The sequence below is a fragment of the Semicossyphus pulcher genome, unplaced genomic scaffold, assembly GCF_022749685.1.
Source record: "Semicossyphus pulcher isolate SPU_LCO1_2020_fin unplaced genomic scaffold, fSemPul1.0.p SCAF_27, whole genome shotgun sequence".
NCBI classification, from domain to species: Eukaryota; Metazoa; Chordata; class Actinopteri; order Labriformes; family Labridae; genus Semicossyphus; species Semicossyphus pulcher.
The window spans coordinates 2,214,656-2,241,794 of record NW_027211701.1 but is presented as its reverse complement, the minus strand read 5'-3'; the positions used below and the strand labels follow the sequence as shown (position 1 = coordinate 2,241,794).

General features: G+C 42.8%; 1 protein-coding gene across 1 annotated transcript in view; it reads left to right on the top strand.

The window, feature by feature from the left end:
- LOC138604849 (palmitoyltransferase ZDHHC5-A-like) overlaps positions 1-27,011 on the top strand; it is a 29,229-nt gene extending 2,218 nt beyond the window's left edge. The window contains exons 2-12 of the mRNA XM_069676872.1: positions 4,890-6,789; positions 10,105-10,226; positions 11,414-11,571; positions 13,312-13,484; positions 14,291-14,393; positions 14,546-14,637; positions 15,774-15,900; positions 17,645-17,753; positions 17,874-17,983; positions 20,054-21,180; positions 23,317-27,011. Of these exons, the coding sequence (XP_069532973.1) occupies positions 6,626-6,789; positions 10,105-10,226; positions 11,414-11,571; positions 13,312-13,484; positions 14,291-14,393; positions 14,546-14,637; positions 15,774-15,900; positions 17,645-17,753; positions 17,874-17,983; positions 20,054-21,180; positions 23,317-23,551 (2,520 nt within the window). The 5' untranslated portion in view covers positions 4,890-6,625 and the 3' untranslated portion in view covers positions 23,552-27,011. The remainder of the gene's footprint in view (positions 1-4,889; positions 6,790-10,104; positions 10,227-11,413; positions 11,572-13,311; positions 13,485-14,290; positions 14,394-14,545; positions 14,638-15,773; positions 15,901-17,644; positions 17,754-17,873; positions 17,984-20,053; positions 21,181-23,316) is intronic.
- Positions 27,012-27,139: the final 128 nt, after the last annotated feature.

Sequence of the window (27,139 nt, the reverse complement as noted above, 5' to 3'; positions counted from 1 at the left end):
ATTAAGTGCATATCTTAAAATGACTGCATATTATTAAAAGTACTGTACACTTGCCAAATAAAAGCCAGAAGGCTACTTTACAGGGAACTTAAGATGTGAAATCAATCCAATTTAAAATAATAACCATGGTATAAAGTTGCAGAAATCAAAACACAGACATGGGCAGTAAAAAAGGCAAATGACTAGTGACTATGAATAGTTTATTAGTTTATTTGACAGGGGCGGTGCACAACACAACTGTTGAGAGTTAGCTATATAGCTAATTTGCATCTGTGGTCACTGGGCAGAAAGATTGGATTTGATTTGGATTTTGTGAAATAGGCCTTATAAATGCATTATTTTTTAAGACATGTACAACGTGCAGATGTTATTCTGTTTTTGCATTGTTCTTTGGACATGAATACAACACATTCAGATTAGTCTCAGTGTGGTTTTTACCGCAGTTTGTGTTGTTAACAATTAGCTCTATTCATTAGTCACACTATACACACTCACACTTAACTAGGTTAATTCTCATTAGCCATGTGGACAGCTTAGTAAAAAGGTTGTCTTTTCAGAATAATGACCAAAACCGGAATAATTTGTGCATGTAAACAGTCATTACAACTTTTACTGAGATTTTTACGTCTCACAGGGAAGCCAAAATGTTTCCACAGCGGTGGCTTCAGTGAAGAAAGGGGACTTTTTTGTTCTGTTAAACTTGTTTCTGTTGTTTCTCTGGTTCATCCGCTTACAGCAGTGACCACAGTGTCTCTAAAAGTGCATCTACAGTCACTGTTATACTTCACTGTGTGGTCTTGGCCGGTTTATCTTTTTTTCTTTCAAATTGCACAAATCGGCAAGGATAAAAAGCAAAAATATCAGAATTGCACATACTGCCCAGGGTTTTTCCTGGCTCAAAACACATGCACATGTACCATGTGTGTAATTGTATAATTAAAGAAAGGACAAAATAAATAAATACATGTGCACTGTCAACTTTTTATTGAGCTAATGTGTTCATTTGCACGGTTAAAATCAAAGTAATTTAAAATAAAAATGAACAATAAATTAAAATAGTTTTCATATCCATGGGTCAAAACCAGAGGCAGAGCATTACAGCATCCTGTTTGTCGTTTTATGAAACTTCTTCATGCACTCCTTGTAGTCCAAGGCTTCCTGCTCTGGTCCATCGATGGCCACTTTTCTACACACATCCAAGTGCCTTGCCTTTAATCTGCACTAGTTACAGAACTGAGAAATCCACCGCATCCCGACAGTAGCATAACATATCATTTTTTAACTGCTGGTAATGATCACATGTTGTCTGCAATTTTTCACCTGCCCCCTTAATTCTCCTTCTCATGAACTCGCTTTGAAAAGTAATTGCTTATTTTGATTTTTCAAGCCGAATCGATGACAATGTTTTGAAAACTGATTGGATGTTACGCTAAGGAAAACTTGATGAGAAACTGGACGAAAAGAAACAACATTCACATGTTTAAAGACACACAAAATATCAAGTCATTGCCTTACCTGTAGCTAATAAACCCAGGGGTTCTCCGTGGAAAACGTTTCACTCCTTCTTCTTTCACTTTTCTTCCTCTTTGGCAGTTTTGGCAGCGCCTTTACTGCTGCACTGAACTGATTATGATACAGACGTAATCAGTGCTGTCCTTGTTGGAAAACTGCGTTCTTCATAAAAACACCCGTCAGGCTTTGACGAGAGCCGGGGGTGGTACGAAATTTGAACTAGGCCGGGGCGATATGGCCTAAAAAATAAAATCTGATTTTTTTTCACACCAAATCCGATTTTTACAATTTTATTCTTTTTATTTTACTTTCTTTAAAAAGTAAAAAAGATGACAGAATAATAATTATTATTTATAATTAATTATTTAAATAATTATACATTTTTGATTATCACATACATTTTGTTTTTATTTGACCAATACAAATGACAGCAAAGATGAAATTCCAAATAGGGATACATTTTTTAAATAAATAAAAAGGAGACTCTTGTATGTCAGAATGTATGCGTAACTATGAACTACGGGAGCTCATAGGCTCTGCAAAGCTATGGCGGTGCCCTGCTGTGTACACCCAAGTTAAGTAAAAAACGATTTTCATCTTTTAAAATCTTCTTAAACCATACATTCGAATGAATCGATAAAATCAATTTATCGCCCAGCTCTACCGTAAACATCGATACAGGTTGAGCGAGACGGGTCAGAGCAGTTAATGCTGATGAACGGGACAGCAGTAAGATGAAGTGTAGGAAGACAGGCCATCGATCATGCCAGGCCTGACAGGTGCACTCATCTGCTTATTGATTTGAAAGTCTTGAGTCCATAAAGTGAACATCAGTGTACAGGTACCGTTTGTGTGTAGGTGTGTGTATGTGTGTGTGCGTGTGTCTACCTGCCTGTCTGAGTGTCTGCTTCAGCTGCTGAGCTGTGACAGGAGGCAGAGGCAGGTGGCAGCTTCACTGAGGCTTGTTGGTGTTTCTGTTGGTGACACATTCAACACAGTGTGTTATGGTTTTATTCAGAAGATCTCTCGTAGTAAAAGCTCAGTGTGTATTTACATTCAATACTACTCTTACTGTTGTTTCACTACAGCACAACAACTAGAGATTTTTGACAAAACTAACAAATAATATTACTGCAAAAAAATGACATTCAGCTACACTAAGTGTATAGTTAAAATGCATGTTAGAAAAATGTACAATGCAAGGTCAATTAATCCTGTACATCACTATTGAACAAAAAGAATGCATGCTGGGGCGCTGTTTAGCTCAGTCGGTAGAGCAGGCGCCCCATGTACAGAGGCTACAGTCCTCGTCGCACTGATCGCAGGCTCGACTCCCGGTCTGCCAATCATTTGTGCATGTCATCCCCCACTCTCTACTCCCAACATTTCCTGTCTATCTTCAGCTGTCCTATAAAAATAAAGCCAAAAAGGCCAAAAAAATAATCTTAAAAAAAAAAAAAATAAAATAGAATGCACGCAAAAACTATTTAAAAAAAAAAGCCACAATCATGATTCAAATCAAGGTCGCCACAAAATGCATCAGTGGATTTACAAAAAACGTACTTACTTACTACATAATGCTAACTAACAGTGTTAATGCAGCTCCTTCAGACAGTCCTGTCCTTCCTTCTCCTCTTTGTCCTCATTATGCTCCACTTGAGACAATACAATGTCCTCGCAATGTTAGCAATTAGCATGGCCATTGCTTAAATTAGCAGACTGTCTGACATTGTAGCCATTGATGTCATCTTCATTTGTTATCCAAGCGGCCCAAACCCACCAATCAAATCGCACAAAAAGGTCAACGATCATCATCATCACTTGTGTCACTGGAACATCACGATGTAAATGAAAAATATGGATATATATAATTTTCATACTTAAAAGCCAGATCGATGTCTCAATATGTGTCTGTATATCAGTTTTTATTTCGTAAATATTTTTTTTCAGAAGATTTCTGGGGGGGAAATGGGGGGGCTTAAGACCCTGGGAGCCCCCTCCTCCCGTCGCTGCTGTACTACTAACCCTCTGTGGATGTGACGTGATTGCTATTATTGTCGCTCGGGCTGGCTCACTGTAGAAATCCTCAACTGAAAACAAGCTGAACTCTGTCAAACAAGCTAGCAGCAGCTCTGCTAGCAGCCCCACCTGACGTCCAACAAAGAAGAGCGTCTGATTAAAGCAAATTCAAATTGAAAATCGGTGTTTCTCAGTGTCTTTACTGGTTGTTATCACAGCATTAAGGAAGAGCTAAATATGTTGTGAACAATGAATCATGAATTAGCTTTTTTTTGTGAAGCTGCACAATAAATCAAATATAGATCTTGATCAGGATCTTGGGTTCACGCAATTCAATGACTATAATGAACGTTATGGACTGCTTTATTGACATTTAAAATACATGCACCGCTCATAGAAACTCTGCTGCACATTTAAATAAGCACTTCTTAGACTTTAGGGAGTGACTGAGATGTTCTTTCGGGAGGCAGCCTGTGCTTAAATTTACTTAATGTGTGCCTGCAGTCCAGAATATAAGGATTATGTTAATACGTCAACCAGGCAAAATTAAAATTTAAGTTCTAGAGTAGAAGGTAATGATGTAAAGCACAAGCAAATCATATGCAAAAGTGCATTGGACTTGTGTCTGCTGTAGAGCAACCAAACTAAACACCTGAAAAAACACCACAAACTGCAGCACGATGAATCAACTGAGGCCAGGAAGACGACGACAAAAAGCAGCGCTCTGCTTATTTAATATTGGGTGAAACATTTTGCTGTGATTTTGGTATATTTTGCCTCGATGAGATGCACTGTGAAAAAGTCTTACTTTGATTAGTACGTTTGCAAGCATGAAGCACAACATGGAAGTTAAAGCTCTGTGTATTTACATGTGAAAAGGCTATAAAATATTTACTCCCTTAAATCCATAAATAATCTCGACTTTGATCAATATGATATTGAATGTAATTTGGCCACAACTGTGCAGCAGGAACTAAATTCAGGCCCTGGTTTTGTTCCAGAAAAGGTTCTTGGTCCCTCTGGACATTTCCTGCCGTGGAAACGCCCTCAAACATTTGTCCTTCAGTGTTTGGGCTGTAAACGGGCTCTGTTAACAGGAGTTAAGGAAGTCCAAGTTTCCCCTATAATTGTTATCAGGCACCGGTGATTGTTGGGGTTTGTGTAGAGTTTTAACTTTCAATTTGTTTTGTGCAACAACAGCTCAGAACCAGAATTATTTACAACAGTGCAATACATAGGAAAACACAAGATTGTTGTCACATCCAAGGTTTATAATCATCCTGACTGTGTGGATCACTTGATTGAAAATAGATGCATGTGCTCTTTCACCAATGCTTCCTCCACTCTTTGCATTGTAGGTGCAGCATCCTGACCAACCACCAGACCCTATCCACTTGCTCTGTGACCCAGGATTACTGCCTCTGTATTTCATCAACATACACAAAGTTGCACACGTCACAAACAAGGAGGCTGCTGGATGAGAAAAAGTGCTTCAAACCTAAAAATCCTCATGATGAAAATGGCCCTGGGAGTCTCAGTCTTCAACACATAAAAAAAACAAAAACAAAAAATCATTTTTTTGGGGTAATTTTTGCTCCAGAGAGGCTGAATCCTCCAAGGGATTGTTGTGGGAGGGCGTTATCCAAGCCTCAGTGCACTCCGCTGGGGAAGGAAGCCGAGGGAAGCCCCTGGAGAAAACGGCCTGAAGCGGGGAGTCCGACAATTACACAACTAACAGTCCACGAACGCAGCACAACAAGGAGACCAGTGGAGGGAATATGAGATGTTCTATGTTGGACTCGCTGGCTGATACATGAGATAATACCATTATCTAGTCGCACAGATTAAAACATTTCACGTACATGGATACTAATGGATGTTCTACTGGGATTTTCCTCCGATGTTTTGGAAAGAACCACGTCACCACTTCCTGCTTTTTGTCTTCCAATCACATCCCCGGTGCAGCAGGAAGGTGAGCTGGTCTGAATCAGCCACCGACGGGGTTTAGGGATGCCCCGACACAGGAAAACCAGGCTGCTCCACTGGCCCGCTTACAGACTCCTGTTTCTAATACGAGTCCTGGACTGAAAGCAAATCGCCTCCTTCTCTGACGGAGAGCAGGAGAGAGGGGTTGTCATTTTTTATTTGCCAGACTTTTTCTCACATGGCTACAGCTGCCCAGACTGTTTATTTCCGTGTGACTTTAAATTGACTTGGATTATCGTATATTTCACAAGTAACATCTGCACTTTTTCTCAGAGTCACAGAGGAAGAAAAATAGAAAGCAGAGTCCGATTATCTCTCTCTTTCTTTCAGCTTCTTTTCATTTCTTAAACAGGTCTACCTCTGCCAACTCTTGTACCTCGCTTAACTCCCAATTACAGATCAATTAAATCAAACTGGACCCAGTTGAATTAGGCGAAAGGTTCATTAGTTCATCTGTCAGGATTAGACCTTGCCACAACTAGATCCCTCTAGAATAAAAGTAGTGTATTTAAAAAGTGATCTCCAAATGTTTTTTTAACTTTAAAATGACAGACATGTTTTCTTAATTGCACTGTTATTTTTCTTTCACTAAGCCTTTTATTCACACTGCTGTCCTCGAGCAGATTTCTTCTTTTTAGCCCCGTTAGAATCATCGGTTTTACATCTGCTTTTATTTGTAAACGGTTGACATGTTAAGGTAGAACAGAATCCAAGTAGTGCTTTGTTTTTAACCCTGAAAGACGTCCGGACACCCCTTCCTCCATAAATCTGTGGCTTATTTGTTCATCCCGCCTTCCCACCTGTTTTTCTGACTGCAGGGGAAACAAAGCCTTCACAGCAGAGCGACCTGTAAGCTTCTTTAAATCTCAAACACACACCCACGGTAGATCAGGATTGACCTTAGAACTAAGAAAACAAGCGTCGCCTCCCATCTCAGTGTTGTCATAATCAGGAGTGTTTTCTTCTGTCATCAAGTCTCTCCTCTCATTTTGTATTGCTTCACCCCCGATCCACTCAGAACCCCTAAAGAAACATTAAACTCTGAATGAGACATCCCTTGGAGTAGCAGTTGCAAAACAGACTCACACACTGCCACTCACAGGAAGTGATGCCAGGTGGCAGCAGTAAGAGTGGAGGGCGGGGTCCATCCTCGTCTCCCCTCCCCCACGCCGTGGTCCCACCCAGCAGACCCTTGCGACCCTCCCGCTACGTCCCGGTGTCTGCGGCTACGTTCTTCCTCGTTGGCTCCACCACGCTCTTCTTCTGCTTCACGTAAGTGTCCCACGCACGTACAGACCTGATTAAATTACCGTTTCATGTCACAAACTGAAATATCTATAGCATAATAAACATTATATTAGGGATAATGGAGAGCAGGACCTGGTTCTTTGCACAATAATTCGGTTTGCTTGATCAGATTTGTCTTGATCTCACTCTGATTGTTTCAGTTCTGGAGCTCAGAATATTCTTTAGATCAATATATTTACAATGATCATATGACTAATACGATGTCCACGTTCCATTTTAATATAAAATGGCATCTTGAAATGAAACAATCTCTAGCCAGATGATCATTTTGACACTGTTTTAAATCTTATGTCAAATGTCTGGTTGATGAACCAGCTGGACATGAGAATCTTACTCTTAAAAGCTTCACTCTGCTCATTCAGACAGTAGTAGCATAAAAAATGCAGAATTTAACTGCACAAAAGCAACAGCATAGACAAAAAAAGGTCCACAGCACCTGTAATTATTCATCTTGAGTGAAGGCTGTTGATGTTTGCTTTTTACAGGACTGAGGAGTCGACTGACACGTCCTCACACTAAGAACAGATCAGCTAGCGTAGATGTTTGCGTCATTGCCTCCCATACACACTTGAACACAACCAGAGAGTTTTCAGCTTTCAGAAATCACAGGAGTTGTTTGAACACTGGGCTGAACGTAGCAAAAGTTTTAAAATGAAAACATTGGTGTAGACATGACGTAGCCTTTGCATGATTTGAGGGGTTGAGGTTACATACCCACAGAAATGATCACAACTCTGCAGTTCTTTTAGCTCTTATGTGTTTTAGTGTCTTTCAGCTCTTTGTTTTGGTTTTATGACCCTTGATAAGGATTCAGCCTGCAACACGCAGCAACACCAACAACTGTAGACAGACAAAGGCTATATGCACACTAATAGGTTTCAAAATAATAACGTTTGCTGTATTGTCACGAGCGCTGCACGATTATTCACAATAAACACATCGCAAATGTCTGAATTTATTGCACTGAATAAGAAAAATGATGTTATTCAAACAAGCCATGCTTTCTCACTAAGCATGCAGTAAATGTTACATGGTGTCAATTTAAAGATGGAAAAAAAGTCTTTGGATTAATTTTGGATTCAGGAGGGACATGTTACCAACACACAGGTACTGTGTGAAACACGTAGAACAGCAGATAGACATAGAAATGAAGAGTTACAGCTAATATGCACTCTTTAGTTTATCGCACTTCTTATCGTCATCACAATATCTAACAACAAAATTGCACAACGTTTCGTTTTTTCATATGGTGCAGGCCTAATTTGTACCTAGTGTCTCCACTACTCTGGCCGATTCAGCCACCTGAACAGAGACTTTAAAAACTATCATGTTAAGTAAAACGTGTCCTAAGTTTATCATAGTCATTAAAACAACTTATCACAACCCTTTCAAAGGTCTTACCCCAGTTAACCTAGTTAGTTAGTTAGTAGTTAACCAAGATTATGTCTTTTTTCTGGTGCATTTTTCCAATAAATGTCCGCAGCTAGACTCAAACCAGGGACATTGCAGTTCACGACAAACACCAAAACCCAGCAGTAATTTTACCTGGGCAAAAGAACAGATGATTATTCAGAATATATGAAATATACCAAACTGTAATCAGGCTGTGGGTGTTTTGTGTCAACTAAGAAAAGTTGAGTTTGGATGCAGAACTTTTCAAAAACAGAAACGTGGACCGACCTGAGTTTGTTTCTCACATATAAGCAGGCTTTTCAGGCCTTTAGCCCCCTGAGTGTTTCTGACAGAATGCTAAGTCAATGGTGTTATGGACTGTCATCACTAATCCTGCTGACAACTCACCCTGAAGTGTGTGTATAAGTGTGTATGTGTGTGTGATAAGAAAAAATGTTGGTGAGAGCTGAAGTGTGTGAAGCGGTGTCTATGGGGGAAACGATGTGTACGAGGTTTAATGTGTGAGAGTCAGATTGACAGGTGTGTGTGTGTGTGTGTGTGTGTGTGTGTGTGTGTGTGTGTGTGTGTGTGTGTGTGTGTGTGTGTGTGTGTGTGTGTGTGTGTGTGTGTGTGTGTGTGTGTGTGTGTGTGTGTGTGTGTGTGTGTGTGTGTGTGTTTGTGTGTGGTCAGCGTGGTGGGCAGTCAGCTCTGTGCTTCAGATTAGTGAGGAGAAAATAGGCCAACATCTGTCACCCTGACAAAAGCCCATCATCCAGTCTCTCACTGTTTGTTTCTCCCTGAGTCGGCCTGTCGACACTCGCACACGCTCTATAAATAACAAAGAAACCGCCATGGAGGCCATAGAGCAGCGGTGTGGCTGTAATCATTCTAATATGTTCTTTCATTATTAGGGCTGCATGATATATTGTTTAAGAACCGCAATTGCGATGTGCGCATGTACAGTATTCACATCGCAGAATGTGTGATATTAAAGCAAATTAAGTGAAATACGTCCAACTGCTACTTTTTTGTTGCTCGGTGCAAAACAAAAACTCGGCAGTTTCTCGTTTTCAATGACTCATCTACAGGAAAAGTCCGTCTGATATCACATCAGTACAGCTCTTCACCGGAGCGCACAGAACTGACCTTGTGCATGCAAAGACTGTTTGTCACCTGCCTGTAAACTGTAAACAAGCTCGAAAACTCACGTCTCCTGCTTTCTGTTGGCACACACAACCTCACGCCGTGTGTGTGCTGCAGGTGTAACCGCTTAAAGTAAACACTACGCAGCATGTCCAGTCCGTGAACGTTCCGTTTGTGTAACCACAGCGTTAACCAGCACCGGAACAAGGTGCCGCTGTTATCAGGAATCAGGAATCTCACTTACAAGCCACCTCGCGTAACGGAGCCTTAATCATCCCGCCGACAGTATCGGTCAGCTGCTCCGTTACGCGAGGTGGTTAACACTGGGGCTACATAAACACAAAGAACGGTTTTGTTATAAATAGTTAATTTTATTGTTCAAGATAACTGTTCAGTCAGTCACCACCACAAACACAATCTCCTCCTGTGAAAGTTAAACTAGCTCACTCAAGAGTTAATGGATCAGACACAGACTGTTTAGCTTTGATAACTTGGTGACCACTTGCCTTTCTGTAGCTCCACCCTCATCCGAATTTGGTCACTTCAGCGGTGGCCATATTTCAGCTTCATTTTCACAGTCGAGAAACCATTGGGTGACGTCACGGTGAATACAGCCATTTATACAGTCTATGTCAAAAACATATTTTTGTTTATTTGTGAGCAGTTTTTTTTAAAGATGTGACAGAATCTTGTTCTTGTTTTACCTCTGAGCGTCATGCCTCGTCTTCCCTCTTCCTGTTTCAGGTGTCCGTGGCTTTCAGAGCGATTCTCGGTAGCCGTGCCGATCTACAATGGAGTCATCTTCCTGTTTGTTTTGGCTAACTTCTGTATGGCCACATTCATGGACCCCGGGATCTTCCCCAGAGGTGAGTGCCAGAATGTTTCAATGTCCTACGCGTGTGTGTGTGTGTGCTGTTCTGCAGTGTTTACATTGCTGCCCTTACAAAATGTCAAGTTTGGCTTCATTTCATGTTTTTTGCTCATCTGCACACAAATAGGATTTCCATTTAATCCGCTCAAAAGTTTGTTTTCTATTTCAAAAGCCTAAAAAAGGTCCTTTAAAAAAACTTCTCGGCTTTTGTCAAACAAACAGGCAGGTTCTGTGTCAATCACTGAAGCAGTCACAAAGCCAAATGTGGAGGCAGAAGTTAACAGGCGATTTTGTTTTATGATTGTAAACTAATGACCTGTTAATTATTTAAACTATTATCTATGATTTTCTGCAGTACCATGTTGGAGTGAAGAGTTTGAGGCTGCAGGAGACTAGCAACTCCTGTGTTCTGTACAGTATGTACTGTTTTTGTCAATGGAGTCTGGTGGCTTTTGAGAGATAGATGTAACAGCTGTTTCTGGTTATAACAAGGCTAGGTCAAAACCTAGTATGCAGCTGACCACATCAGGTCAATGTGCGCTTTTGAGGGCAATGTGTTACAAGGAGGCCGATGACAACGTGTTTGAAAGCAGGTGCGCTGCAGACATAGGTGAGGACAGCGGACAAGCAGCAGAGGAGCAGCCCAGCGTACTCCCCGAACAAAGTATCCAGAGCCGTATAGACAGAGAGTTGTGTCAGTGGAGGTCCAATATGCTCCATGATCCGCCATTGCAATGTCGCGACTCTCTCTCTCTACGGCTGTGAAAGTACCATCACTCACTTACTTAGTCAGTCAGTCAGTAACTCAGTCAGTCACATACAGACCCGTGTGTGGGGCTGACCCCGGCGGTCAGTCAGTAAAGGATATTGCTGAAACAAAAAGCTCTGTGTCTCTTGGGATTCTTTCTGTAATGTTGTAATACAACTCATACAATAACAGTCTGGACCTTGTGGTGACAAATACAAGCACATTTAGTGGAAATACTTCTATCAGGCGCATTTTCCCCCAAGGAGGGTGAAAGTTGTCAGCTGAGGTAATTAGGCCCAGCTTTAAAAGTACCACAATGAACCTGAATGAAGTCTAGTGCATCAATGCCTGTCTGTCTGTGTGTGTGAAATGTTGAGGCTCAGACAATCATTTGTGTGTGATCATGTTCATATCTTCTCTTCTCGACTCTGCAGCGGAGGAAGACGAGGACAAAGAGGACGATTTCCGTGCTCCGCTCTACAAAACGGTGGAGATCAGAGGGATCCAGGTCAGGATGAAGTGGTGCTCAACCTGCCGCTTCTACAGGCCGCCGCGGTGCTCCCACTGCTCCGTCTGCGACAACTGTGTGGAGGTGAGCTCACTCTCACACATTCACTTATAATAAATTAGCACATTATTTATGTTCTCTGGACAGACTCTGTGTCTCATCACCTGTTACAGCAGCAGCTTGAACATTAAAAGACAAAGATTTTAAAGCCAGTCCAGTTGAGATAAAACTGCAGCAGCTTCCCTGTGACGGTTTCTGGATATGTCTTTAAATGAACAAAACACTGAAGCCAAGATGCAACCAGCACTTTAGAGGCATGATGCATCTGCAATATGTTTCTGTAATGTACACAAAGCAGCATACACAGAGCGATTGTTATGAGTTAATGTTAATCATTCGAACTGAATCAGGCTACATATAGCTGAAACCAGTCCATCAAAAAGTCTCGCAGTCTTTAGCCTTAAGACATCCTCACATCTTTCTCTTTGAAGTTGAGACATTAATCTTGATCCGTTTCTTTTTACTGCAAGATGTTTTAAAAATCAACTTTAAATTGAGACTGATTGCTTTCCATGTTATTCCTAGTGCATTTATACCTTTGTGTGAAATATGTTCACAACATCTAATTACTGCCAACATAGCAGTTCAGTAGGCTATTGGATGTAACAGCCAAGTATAACAGCTTGGACCCCTTTCACGCATGCACTGCACTCCTGAAAATTGCCAGACATTTTCCGGGTGGGCTGCATGAGTGAACACAAAACTGCCGAATTTTTCACCCCTAGTAAAATAGTAAAATGTCCGCAAGAATTTTTGAGTGAGCTGATGTGCAAACGCAGCAGGATGTTCACCGCGAGCAGGTGGGCTGATGACGTTTATATCATGCGACTGGTGTGAAACCGGAGGAGCGACACGTTACAGGATAATAAAAAACGTCCGAGGTTGAAGAAGAAGGTTCATTTACAAGACGATTCAGCAGCTTCTGGCTGCGAGGGCCGAAGCTGAAATTGTTCGCCTGTTGCCAGGGGCCACAGCGTACATTTTACGTCATGTCCTGCTCCACCTCCCCCTGTCTGACAGGTAAAATCTCCCGGTGTGAGGGGCAGACTGTCCTCAAATTTTCTGGAAATTGTCAGGAGTATGGAGTAGCCATCCACTGGGAAAACGAGAGTCCGCATCAGGTTACAAGGACTGTCCTTATGAGGCCCATGACAATGGGTTTGAAAGCAGGTGCACGCTGCGGACGTGGTGAGGACAGCGGACGAGCAGCCCCGCCTACTCCCCAAACAAAGTATCCAGAGCCGTACAGACAGAGTCGCGTCAGTGGTGATCCAATATGCTCCATGATCCGCCATTGCAATGTCGCAACTCTCTCTTGTCAGTCAGTCAGTCACTCTCCCACCCACCCACCCAACCACCCGTGTGTGGGGCTGACCCCAGCGGTCAGCCAAAAAGCCAGCAAAGAGGCTTGTGGGAAATTCCTCCCCTGGAGAATATTTTGGGATGGTATCCCCCTCACAGCCCCTCAAATTGCCTTCTTGTGGTTGGAATAAGGTTGCTAGCTTGTAGAAACCTTTATCTGAGTCCTTCTTGAGATGAATAAATGAAAACCTGACGCGTGTTTACAACAGTTAACAGAAGCTAGAGTCAAGCATCCTCTACGACATCTTAAAGTTGTCCTTGTTTTTACACAGCTGTACGTGTTGTTTAATGTAAATTGCAGCTGCTGTGTCAGACAGGAAGTAAAGAACTGATGAAAACTGTATTGTGACTTTGTATGTTGACTCTGCTGCAGCAGCTTTTTGACCACCTTGCCTTTTGCAGGACTTTGATCACCACTGTCCGTGGGTCAACAACTGCATCGGCAGGAGGAACTACCGATACTTCTTCCTCTTCCTCCTGTCTCTGACGGCTCACATCATGGCCGTGTTCGGCTTCGGCCTGCTCTTCATCCTCTACCATCGCCAGAATATCGACCGCCTGCACGCCATTGTCACGTATCCTTTAGCAACCTTTCCCATGTGTTTTTGACCGGTCCATTTTCGATTGACAGGTTGTTATAGTTCCATCAGATGTCTGAACTTCAGTGTTCTCTGCGTGAAAGGAAGTGGAATGGGCTTTAAACTGATTTTATCTGACTGGTTGTATCCTGCTGGTCCAGATTCTGTTTATGAGCAATGTTTTTATTGATTTAAAACATCCCTGGGCCTGGCAGAGGTCTATAAATGAATAAGCCCCAAAAGAAAACAAGATAAAACCAAAATAATAATAATAAGTAGATAAATAAAGTTGAGTAAATAAGGGCTTTTCTACCCCCACCCGCCCATATCCCCCGGACCTTTAGGAACAGTTTTATAAAGGAATTTATCGTAGTTATTGTTTGTTTCAAGTAAGTAATGTTCTCTTGTCTGCCTGGTGCAAGACTGACCAGCGTTCAATCCTTGCTTTGTCGGTGAAGTCAAGAAGCCATCCTTGCACAATGAGGAGCTTTCCAATTTAAAAGTTGTTCTTTGCCCAAGTTGCTGAAACTTTGGGGGAAATCTGAGAAGTTCGGTTTGGACAAAAAAATATTTAAAGTATCGGAAAAGATCACTTTCAGGCTGACCTGATGGTCCAGAGCAGCAAATGTCAATGTGTGTCTTACGTGTGTAACTCCGCTAACAGGCCGAGCTGTCCATTTATACACAAGAAAAAGGAAAGTCTGATATGCACATTACCACAAGTTCCCTTTTAATTACCTTGTCTGAGCTTAATCTCGCTGTTGAATCTGTTTTATATATTCCTTGACCTCCTGTGCTCTCAGGCTGGCTGTAATGTGCGTTGCAGGCCTGTTCTTCATCCCTGTTGCCGGCCTCACTGGCTTCCACATAGTGCTGGTGGCCAGAGGCAGGACGACCAACGAACAGGTGGGGCACTGACAAATCCAGATTTTAAAGTATTCAGTAGGACATCTTATTTGTACATGTTCAAATGTTTCCATAAAGTTTAGTTTAGCTCATTTTTAAATGAATGTTAATTCTTTCTTTATGTAACTCTCCATCTCTCTGTCTGTGTCCAGGTAACAGGGAAGTTCAGAGGAGGCGTTAATCCGTTCACCAATGGATGTTGGAAGAACGTTTCTCATGTCCTCTGCAGCTCACAGGCACCCAGGTGATCTTTTACTTATTTATACTTATTTTATTTAAGCATGTCATAACCGTACAAAGGCGTGTCTCCACCTGTAACGACACTGTAAGACTCAGAACCAGATATTCCTCTGACTTCCTCTAAACACACGGCCCAACTAAATAAAAAGACAATCATCCTGAGACATTAACTGATGCCAGGATCCTGTTTGTGGACATCACATCAGCTCTGATGCAGGACACGCCCTTTCATGTATTTTAACTTTTTTTATTTTTTTAAGATTCTTAAAGGTACAGTGTAGATTGTTCTGCTCACTGGGGCACTCCGCAGGCGTTTCAAAAACAGTTATGTGACGTTGCATCATTTGTTTGTCAGCTAAAATTGAGAATCATTAGTACATAAATAGAATTAATGGATTAAACTATCTGGTGATGTCATTTAGCAAGCTAGGCAAATAGCATTTCCACACAGATAGAAGTTCCAGGAAGCAATCTAAGATAAGCCAGCTAGCTTTAACATAGCTGTGCTGCATGGATCTAGTTTTGGTTGCCTGTAACGTCAGCTGATAAAGTAATTTGCACACAGCGAGCTGGCGATTCACCTGGTTGAACCTGGATGAATAAGCTGATGTTACCCACTCAAGACAGTATTTAGCTACGTTTTCCTTCTCAGTTATAGTCCTGGACTCTGTTTTGTACGATTCCAGCGCCAGAAGGTTCCTATTAACACAATTTTACTAGTTTTTGTTTCTCGAAAGTTTATGACTTTATAATCTCACAAATTTGCATTTTGTTCTGGCAATTTACGACTTTAATCTCAGATTTTCGGAATATTACTCTTCTCCACCGGCTGCGCTTTATTAACTTCACATTCTCTCACTTCACAGCTAAAACATCTCCAACATTTTTTTGTGCCACATTGAACCTTCCAGTTCGTATTTCCTCAAAGTACGTTTATCGGCACCAAAACACAGGCAGAATCCTTGTATGTGAAATTCTACAGGTGATTCAAAAGGGGTCTTTGTTAATTAAAAGCTGCCCTGATGATAAACCGCATGTTTCAGTGCTCTGTTAGTGTATCACTGCATTGTAAGCACGGTTTACTTGTATCATGGTTTATCTGTCTGATGAGGAAACCCACCGTCCCTGTGCTCTCTGCAGGTATCTGGGCAGAAAGAAGTGTGTGCAGAGTGTGTGTGTGCAGCCTCCTTTTCTGCGGCCGCAGCTGACGGAGGCCCAGCTGGCTGCAAAGATCCTGGACAACGGCATCCAGGGAGACCTGCACCGGGTAAGAACAGCAGGACGGGGCGCTCAGAGGGACAAACTTCATATAGTTTCATAAATACAGCAGTGCTCTCATCATGTTTGATTTGACTTTAGTTTTAAAGATAAAAGAACAGCTTTTACATGTTGGTGGACAGGTGTTATGTCAGTGTGCTTCTCATTCAAATCTGTGCCAGGTGAGTTTGCATAAAGGCAGGTCCAGATGGCAGCAGGAGGTTTAACGGCTGTTTGAAATTCAAAAGCCAGAAATCCTGTAAGGTCACATCAGCTAACACAAGCACATCTATCGGTGCCGACAGTCTGTAACGCTTCATAACAAAGGACCCAGAGAAACGAGACGGAGTGCAGACTATATTGTTCACTGTGTCCTGAGCTTTTGTACATTAATCAGACCCGACAGGATGTCAGTTTTTATTATTGTGGCTCGAGTTTATTGAGTTTGCCGGAAGTTTTAGGGACAAATGTGATTGTATTTGTTCTTTGCTGTAAGGTTCACAAATCCCAGAACCGGGGAAAGCATGATGTTTGACAGGTTCCTCAGAATGATCTCATTTCTAATCTGTGTTTTATCAGCTTTTATTATTTATCACACATCTTATTCCCTCCATAAATATGATTTCACTTTGGTTTTGCCAAAAATGATTTCCTCGTATTCTTTATAATAGGACAGTGGCACACCTCAATTAAATTCAACTATAATAATAAAGTATTGATAAATATTGGTTTATCCTGATATACAATTTGATGATGCTGCTTGTTTGAAGAGTTTCCTGATAATAACAAAAGTCTGAAGAAAACAGGTGTTTTATTTGTTAAACTTAAAGTTATAATCTCAAAGATCTCAGTTTCGTTCTCTTTAGCGGCACCTGTGGCGATAAACGGTAATAACAGGAGCACACTTCAGATATCCAGACAGTGCTGCATGTGTGACGTCCACGGTCGGCTCCGGTTGTAACTCTTGAGTTTCCTGGCTGACGGTCGCTTTCCTTTTCAGACTGTTTGCTTCATCTGAGCGTCGAGTTTGTTTCTTCTTCTTTGGATTTTCACTTCTTGTTGAAGTTGTATCTGTAGTCATCCATCTTTTCTTTGTTTTTTCAGCCATAGTAGATTACTGTTTACTCGCAACACTTGCAGAGAGCGGAGAAGCAGCCGCTTAGCTCCGCCTACCCTCTCTGGCAGACCAACCACTGCTGGCTGATGGAAAACGCGTCACTAACTGGGCGCCGCTTGTGATTTTCTCTGCGAATGTCGCCACAGACACCCAGTCTGTGATAATACTATATACTGCAAATGCAAAGCCGGGGTCAACAGACACACGACGTTAGGAGTGGCCCAGCCGCTGCTAACATTAGCTAAGATGATTGCTCTGACAACTTCCAGACTTCTGATGAATACAGTCCTTCATCCAGTTAAAGATAAAGTTCAACAAATTACTCAGGATCTAAAAATCTAAGTTTTCAGTATAAATGATGTCATTTTTCTTTTTTTAAGTGTCCGAAGCTCTGGGGGAAAACACAGGTCAACTTTGAACTTAAACCTTAAAACTGCATATTGACTGGCTGTCCCACTTATTGCACTGTTTGATAAGCTGCTTTTTATATCAAGTTAAAATGTGCAAAGTGTATCATCGTTATTGACTTGTATCCTGATCCCGTACTGAGATCATTTTATTGCCCAGCCCTACGTGGCTTATATTTCAGTTAACTAAATGCTATCTCTGAATCTTCTGTTTTTTCTCTCGTCTTTAGTCCAAGTCCAGTCTGGAGATGATGGAGAGCCAGTCATGTGACGCTGAGCCTCCTCCTCCTCCTAAACCAGAGCTCCGCTACCCTGGAATCACCCGTGGGAACACAGAGGGTAATAACGCTGTCGAACACACTTCTTCATCTCTGAATTTGCCTCAACTAAACATTAATGTGACTCTATGAAGATTTCACAGTCTCATTATTCATTATTTCCCCTTCTACCCTCCTGCAGAGTGCAGTCTACTGAACAAAGCCCCTCCCACCCCCACCATGTACAAATACAGGCCCACCTACAGCCCCGGCAAGAACCACACAGCGCTCACACACGCGTACGCTAACCAGGTAATACACCCACTCACACACACACACACGCACAGGAGACACAGCCAGGTGATGAATAAGACCCAAAAAAATCATATCTCATGTTTTTGTTTTGTTTCTTCCTTTTGATTTCCTGTCGGCCATCTTGGTTTGGTTTCTCAGTGGCTTTCTGTTGATCAGTATCAGTAAGTGATTGTTCTGAAAGCACTTTTCCCCTCTCTCATCACATCTTGTTTTCTGTTCCTGTCTGTTTTCCCTGGATGTGGGTGAAATACTGTGTGAGGAGGCTGACACACATCGACCAAGTGATTGTAGCTGGTCCAGTTGATTTGATTCTGCTCAGTATTTGTACCTATGTCTGGTTCATCTCCTCCCACCTGTCACTCCAACTCTCTGTACTCCTGCTTTGATTATCCTTCATTTCTCTTGTTTTTCCTTCATTTGTTTCCTTTAAGTTTGTTTTCTCCTCCCTGATTAGAAACATGTCTCCTTCAGATTCCAGAGTTTGTCAAGAAAGATAAGTTCTCTGTAGCTCTGAAATGTTGTTAAAAACTAATTTGTTGCCATGATTTCTCAAATGTGCCCCTTCAGTATGGTCCTACAAGTAGCATCAGATAGAAATGAGATGAATTAAAAGTAAATATCGACTTGTTTCCTTCTTTTCCTTTGTTGTGGTCTTTCAGAGATAGAAACAGGAAGTGCATTCAAACTTTTAATCTCTGTAATTAATTGCTTTTGTAATCACTATTCATAAAAGTACAAACAAAATCAAATCTCATTATTATTTATGTTAAATTCAAGTTCAAACAAACCTTTTAAAAGGAATAAATGATGTGTGTGTGCGTGTGGGACTTGACACTCCCCTAGATGGTTAGTACTAATGTAACACAGTCATTCACACACTAATGCCTCCTGTTGCTTTTTAGGGACTGTTAGGCCGGAGATATACTTGCTTATAACTACTCATTCGTGTGTGCATGATGGCCGCCATTCGTTCCCTGCGTCTGTTTGGGGCATTGGCTGTGTACGTTCTCAAACATTAAGGCCATGTCCACATGTACACAGGTATTCTTCAAAATGTAGCCTTTTCTCTGCATTTTGGCCTTTCGTCCACACAAACGCCGTTTTAGGTCACTGAAAGGGGACCAAACCCCTGACTCAGCTCCTCTACACGAGTCTCATGTTTTACATGTTGAACCAAGTTTGTTTTTCAAAAGGGGCCAGGTTTCAGCCAGGCGACGATTGTGTGAAGTAAACTAACACTTTAGCAGATGAAGTATCTTTGTTATCTGACGTCCTAAACGATCAGAGTACAGGGCATAAGTTAGTGTCAGCTCGGCTCAAAGCCCAATGAAAAATACACTTTAAAGAGAAACTGATTCAGTGCTTTAATTACGAGGTCTGTTTGTTTTGTAGACTACTGTGAATAATTCAGCCTCAGGTAAAAACACAGAAGGGAACGTAAAACTAAGCTCAGCACCTTGAAACCACCTAGCAGCACCTCATCTCGCAGCCGTCATGTGCCTGCAGTAAAAACAAGAGAGATGCAGGTTTTTAACGCTAAACTGCTTTAGTTCTATTAGAAGTTTAAATTACCGGCTCCTTTTGTTTCTTGGCATCTAATAAAAACCTCAGGTTCATTTTGAGACTTAGTTTGTGAAGCTTCAGGCCTGGATAAATCTGTTCAGAGAGAAAACTGCTGATTACATTGATGAAGGTGCAGTGACTCGAGACCGAGACGTCCAAAACCTTTGTCTCTCCATGTTTTAGTTTTGGATCTTTCTTAATCTTTATCAAAGTAAACATGTGGGATGTCTATCAATATATATATATATATATATATATACATATATATACATATATAGGAATAGGAAGCTTTGGCACAACAATATCAGTACTCCCCTGTAAAGAGACGAGTTCGAGCTACAGTTGTAGTGTCGAGATGTCACCACTAGAGGGAGTTCCAGCACTGCATAACTCTGGGTGAAGCCTCCTCGGTGCTCTCTCCTCTTATTTGCTCAGCTTCTTGTTTCTTTCCCTCCCTCTACCCTCCTCTCTTCACCTTCCCTCCTCCTCCTCCTCCTCCTCCAGTTAAGTCGAGGGGAGAGCGTTGGCAGTGCCAGAGACTCCTCCTCCTCCACCTCCTCCCTCCTCCAGGCCAGCCAGCAGCCTGGTTTCCGCTCCCAGCCCAGCCTGGACCGGAGGGACACTTCATCAGACAGAGTGGGAGGGGGAGGAGGTGGGGAGAGGAGGGAGGGAGGGAGAGAGGCAGGGGGAGGGGGCATCCCTGGCTACACCCTCGGCGGACGCTCGTATCCCTCCTTCTCTGACCCCACCGTCCTGTCAGGAGTGGCGTCGCGATCTTCCAGCTCCACGCACACGTCAGCAGGTGCAGCACACGTCTCAGACGCAACCACCACATCCACCAGCTTCAAGAGCTTAGCCAATCAGACGCCTCCGCCTCATCACCCGTCACGCAACGGGAGCCTGTCATATGACAGCTTACTGGCAGGTGGGGAGGACTTTGACAAAGGTGTAGTGGCGGGTTCAGCAGCCCCTGAGGTTTCCTCTGGGAGACCCTGTACGCCGGCAGCGGGCGGCTACACCTCCCCCTTCCTGTCGTCGCAGCAGAGAGTCGCTGAGATGCACTCCCAGTCCTCCCAGTCGCCCCATCACCACCACCGCTCCTCCCACCACCATCACCACCCCTTTCTCCATCGCTCTTCCTCCTCCACCTCCTCCTCCCCGCCACCTCCTGCAGAGAGGGAGCGCCTGCTGGGTGAGGCCCTATCCGGTGCTCACCCCCAACCTGCCAATCAGACCTCTGCTCCACCCTCCTCATCTGCCCCGCCTCCCCCGCACCATCATCATCACCATCACCACCACCACCACTCCCATCATCACCACCACTCTTCCTCCTCTTCCTCTACCTCCCGCCCTCCCCGCTTCGCTGCCCCTCACGCGCCACCCCACCACGCTTATCCCTACCGCACCCGCTCCACGGACACCCCCCTGGGCTCCTCCACTACATCCACCACCCACCCTCCCCGCTCCCCACACCCTCCACCTCTGGGCAAGTCGCTCTCTTACTCGAGCGCTGCCGCAGCTGAAATGCAGTACCGGCTGGTCCGAAAGGCCTCCGCGTCAGCCGGAGCGAATGCAGCGGGGGTAGGAGGAGGTGGAGGGATGGGAGGAGGAGGAGGAATGCAAGCGCCGAAGTGAGTATGAGTTTCGCCTTTTGTCAGGACGATTGGTTTGCTGCTAACCCTGAAAAAAACCACCTGCCCGCCTGAAAACCTGACTACCTGATTGACTGCTCCTCCTGCTCCTCTTCCCTTCTCTCCTCCTCCTCCTCCTGCCAGATTTCCTGTGAGTTTCTCCTTCTCTTCCCTTTGCTTGTCTTCCGTTTTTTCACACTGTTAAATGTGGGATGTTCTCTGCATGGTTGTTCTGGTTGTTTGCATCACTACCGCCTTCTGCTCTGTGTTAAATTTTGCACTGACTGATAAAAATGACGATTTTTTCCCAACTGATGGGCTCAAAATTAAGTGTATAAAATGAAACTGTTGAAGTTATGTTCACTGACTTTCACCGTTTGACATGAAACTGCAGTGACATAGAAACAGAAATCGAGTTCATGTATTCACACCCAGGAGGTAATTTAGCGTAAGAATATGTTTATGAATTAAGATGTAAGACAAAAAATACATTCAGGGTGTTCACATTAAAACATGATTATATCAAAGACTGGATAACAGAAGTGGATGTAGCCACCAGGTAAGAAAATCAAAGCCAATCTGAATTTGCCTTTATCTCACCATCTTTGTCCCTAAAAAACCAAGATGGCGGCCGGAAAAGTGCCGTACTTACAGGTTCAGAAGGGTAGTCCAAAAACAAATGAGGTGCATCCACTTCTTACATGAAGTCCATGCATTAGTCCACATTTGTACCATTTCTCAAATCTAAACAAAGCTTTAATGCTAGAGGTTAGATTAGGGAAACGTTTCGTCTCTGTTGTCTGGTTGTTATAATTGATCAAAAGTGCATGAAAGTTTGTTTTCTTCACTCAAACTTCTGACGATCAGATTGTTGATCCTCTGACATGTTGACGTGTGTTTCTCTCTGTCCATCGTCCCTGTTGCTTTTCCATCCTGCTCACTGTTTGTGTTGTTTTCAGAAGTTTCACAGCTGCATGGCTTCAGTTTTGCTGCATCGTTACTTTGAGTGTCTCTCTGTGTACCTTCATTTTGATGAAAACGATGTGTTTCAGTTTAACATCTTTTAGGGTGAAGAAAATCTGTCTCCAGCAACTGAAAACCATTGTTGAACTGTCTCTTATATAAATGTGACCGTCTCCACACTGAGATAGAAGCCTTTTTACCAATAAGCTAAAGCAGGACATTTTGGACTGTGCCATCAGTTTAACTTTGGATTTTTTAATCATTTCTTCATACACAAAAACTGACTGGTGCAACAAAGCTCTTAAATCCATGTGTCCAAACAGCAGCTGTGGCTCTTGTAGTAAGAGTGAACGTACATAAAGACTGAACCCGTGTAGGTTATTGAATATTAGTTTTAAGCAGATTGAATATTAATTTTAAGGTGAAACAAAACAGTGTTTTGATTCGACTGATGTGAAAGTTACTTTATGACGCATTAAAGAGACGTCACGAAACGTCTTCTTGTGTCGTTCTGTGAATGAGAACAGTCCGCTGTGTCGTCGCTGTAAGAGCTCCAGGTGTGACAGAGGGCGGAGCAGACACACACAGTCGACGTAGGCCCATAAAAAGTAAACCGCGTACCTTTCTGCGGAGTCATACGGAGGTGGAGGCGTGTTAGTTTGTTGTTTAACCGCAGTAAAACAATCAGAAATATTGTCTTTCTTCTCTGTTTCACTGCTTCATTTACATTAATGCCACTCGGTCAACCACAGCCGCTCTCTCTCTTTTGCTCATGGCAGCGTCAGATTGAAAATCCGACTGTAGATCTGTTGGTTTTTTTCAACAGCGTCGGTACCTTTTGGTACTATCAAACGTAAAAATAACAGAGATTGTATCATTTAAAAAATCCTGCTATCTTAAGTATCGACATTTTATACAACCCTGGTCAGGGGTTGTATAAAATGAGACCGGCACGTCTTGAGGGAATGTCTTCAAATTTGGCACAAACGTCCACTTGGACTCAAGGATTAAATGTTTACATTTCGATGTCCAAGGGTCACATGAATCTTTAAGAAAAACTTTGTGACCATTTCTCAGGAGCTCTAATTCTGTTCACGCTAATGCTGATAGGTTAGAACGACTGCACTTCTTCTCTTAGTCCTCAAACTCCTTTTTGTGTTTGTTTAAAATCAGGGATGAGCTGATCCAGATGAAACATCTGAGTCGGACGAACGGCGGCCAGCCCTTCTCCCCCACCTCCTCCTGCTCCGCCCCTTCCTCCCCCTCCCACCCAGTCGGCCTGTCCGCCCGGCCCCCGCTGGCCTATCCGAGCTCGGCATTGATGCAGAGTCCCGCCCATAAGCCCCAGGGTGGCGGGGTGAAGAAGGTGACGGGCGTCGGGGGCACCACCTACGAGATTTCTGTCTGAGTTGCAGCCAGCTGCTCAAACACCAATGAGACGAAGACGAGAGGCGGTCGTCTCTTCCCGCCGCGGAGGGAGAGATTAAATAACAGAAACCACTTGGACGTCTTAGGATGAAATGAACCATATTGTCCAGAGCGCACTCCTCATTGGCTCATTGACTGTGGAGTTAAACTGTGCTGAACTGTCCTGCCTCCACCTCAATAACTGCTATAAAGATGGCGGATGTAAAGCCAGGACTTGGAGGCTCTGGGCTGTGACAGACTTCTTTATTTTTGGACCAAACAGGAATGAGGGTTTGGCTCATTTTTGTGGGTGTTCTCCTCACTGCAGCTCAGCAGGTAGCACAGGTAGGTCTGGGTCTTACATTATACAAGTACAGCAGCGCAATGCATAACCACTGCCAGGGTGAGGAGCTCGATCCCCCGCTGAGGCCCCCAGGGAGCTCTGGAGTTATGAAGGCTCATGTCAGCACGTTTGGACTGAAGCTGCATTAAGGGAAAAAATGTGCGGATGTTGATATTTCCTCATTTTCACGCTCGTATTTAGAACACAAAACCCTGTAATGATGCTCATAGTAATAATGTCTGTGGAGCTCAATCAAGATCAAAGTCGAGGGCTTCCCACAGACGACCAGGAAACTAAATCTGGGATCAGTCAGATTCTTAAAGGGGAGTTACGATATTTTAAAAACTGGACCTTAATTTGACATATTTTTGTGTCTTGAGAAAAAGATTTTGGAATTGCTTCAGTAGTCTCAGCCCGATGGTCACACAGGCTGTAATAGCTGCAATTAAATCAGAATAATATGTGGATGTACTTAAACAGATGAAGTGTCTGACAGCATTACAGAAAGGATCTCTACAGAGAGACGGACTTCTTTGTTAAAGAGGAAGTCACTAGTTTTAACCATAAACAGTCGTTGCATCGCTCTCGACGATCCACCAGCCTCCACTGACAAAAGCAGTTATTTTTCCTGCACAGGAGTTGCTGGTTTCAGCTGCTTCAATTGATTAATATGTTTGTGTGATTGTGTGTCTTCACCTTTTCAATTCTTTGTAAGGATCTGAAACATTATTTGCGTGACTCATAATAACAAGAAAATCTTCAACCCGTCACTTACCAGCCGGGGATAAAGTGTCTGTGGGCGGAGGACAATGTTTTGAGGCTTCCGATGTGTCCATCAGATTTATAAGAAATCTCATTTTACAGATTCTACATAAAAATGTAGAACTGTATGCTAATTGCACCTTGAGTGACAAATTAGCTTGACGCTGTGTCGCGGAAGCCGTTCAGCGTTTAGATTTCCCGACTTCCTCGAATGCACCATAAATGATGGCTCCGACCTCCGTTCAACAAACTTCTTATTTTAAAGTAGTTTTCTTCTCCTCCTGAGGACAGACCTGACAAAGCTTCATGTTGACTTGTTCCTAATCTGCATCATGATGTTGTTCTCTCAGCAAACTGAAGAGCCGTTAATTAAAGTCGATCACAAGAAAATTGGTTTCTTTCTCGGGTTCGTGTAACTTACTGTTTACAGTGAAACTGGGGCAAGTTCAGTTTATCGCTGACGGTGGCTAAACCAGAAATACAAAGAAGTAAGCCATCGTTCCCAGATGATGTATCGCCGTCAGACGATAGCTGATTGGTTCAGAGATTGATGGATAACCGTTTGCGAATATCCGGGCCAAGACTTCCTCTTCTTGTGGTCGTCGTTTATAGTTCGACTGCAGCTTGGGACACGGAAATGTAAACAGATGTCTTTATTCGACATCTCTCAACCCCAATTCCAAACAAACTTACTGGTGGAGGCAGTGGTTCTGCTGCATGTCCTGTGGTCTGCAAAGTAACTAGCTGATGCATTGCTCTCCCAATAATCATGGTGTTGGTTAAAGTGGCTAGCTTGAATCCAAGACAATATATTTGTAACACGAACACAAAATACTTTACGATCAAGTCAGCAGTACACCTCGATTCTCATGTAAAATGATTGTTTTTATCAATGGAGTCTGGTGGCTAGAAAGAGAGCAATTTAACGGCTGCCCCTGGTTTTATAAAAAGCATCTTCCTCTTTAACAGAAAGGTTCAACTCTAGGATCCTTTCTGTAAGGATGTCAGAAATTAGTGGCAGAACATCTGTCCCCACGATGCTGCCATTACAGCCTGTTCAGTGGCTTCTGGTTGAATCTATGGAAAAAATTCCAACACTTGTTTGTACCTATAAGACATTGAATCCTCAAAATATGTCGAAATAGAGATTTAAAATGCTGTAATTCCTCTTTAATATTAACGTAACTGAGATCTGAGGCCATCAACTGTATCAGCGTCAAACAAACGGAGCGTGCTGAGATTGCATCGGAGGTGTTTGTGTTCACTTGTTGTGTGATGCACGGAGTCAGTGATGCGGCCCACGCAGAGTCCCTGCAGCCTGTCGTCTCGTTCACAACCTTCCTTTTCCTCTCATGGAAACGCACAACGCGACCCGACAGGAGGTCAAAAATCCAGCGATGAGGAGGATCCACTCTGGACTCGTGACAATCGACCGGCGGGTGGAGGGAAGCGTCACGCGTGAACTTCTCGATTGATCGATGTCGCTGCGTGATGAGACTTTTGCCTTTTTGACGGAGGGATGGAAAAAAAAAAGACAACAAATGCTGATTCCCTGTTTCTTTGATTCATTTGTTGATTAATTCCTAGATGTGAATATGATTCCATGTTTGTACAGGATGATGTGATTTTAAATGTGGATTTCTTTTTTAAACAGTGGCTGCAGCATGCACTATTACTACGAGCCACTGTAGGCCGCCGTGTTCTGCTGTGTGTCTGTTTGAACAAACAGGAAGTGAGAACCTAAAGTGAACAAGGAAATCATGTTTTGGCCTTTTCTGTCGTTGATGCGGTCCTTAACGAGGCAGATTTTTCTAGAAGATTAACTCCTTGAGCGATTGCCTTGAGAATTAAAGTGTTTTTTTATGTCACTTATTTAATTTGAAATTGTTTTATATGAATTTGTATGGAAATATAGCTATTGATAAATGAAGAGTTTTTAATGTTGACTCAGAGCGGTTGTGTTGTCAGAGTCATGATAAAAAGAGCCCTTCTGATTGGTTGAAGCGCCCAGCGCTTGAACTGTCTTATAAATAAGTCGTAAGAGTCCAGTCATGTTTATTTAAAAGATTCAAGACCACCGGGATTGTTTCAGGCAGATCTCATCTCCACTCATGACTTCAGTTTGTAAAAACTTCACATGGAAATATTCTGTACTCTACGACAGAGTATGAGGGCCACTGTCAGAGGGCTGCCCCCTAGTGGAGGGTCAAACACGGAGCCCTCTTTAGTAACACAGTGGCCCTGATCCTCCGTCTCACTACTGAAACTGTAAACTAGATGTGAAATTCCTTCTGGTCTCCAATTTAATGTAAATTTGAATTCATTTGCGAACGAAGGTGCTCAAGATTCAATTAAAAGGAACTTTCACAAACTTTCTTTGTGTTTTTATGAACTCGAAAGAATCTGAAGATTAGAAACGCATTACTGAAAGAAACATTTAATATGGGAAAAGTGTTGCTCACAGCAAGTCTGTCTTTCAGCTCT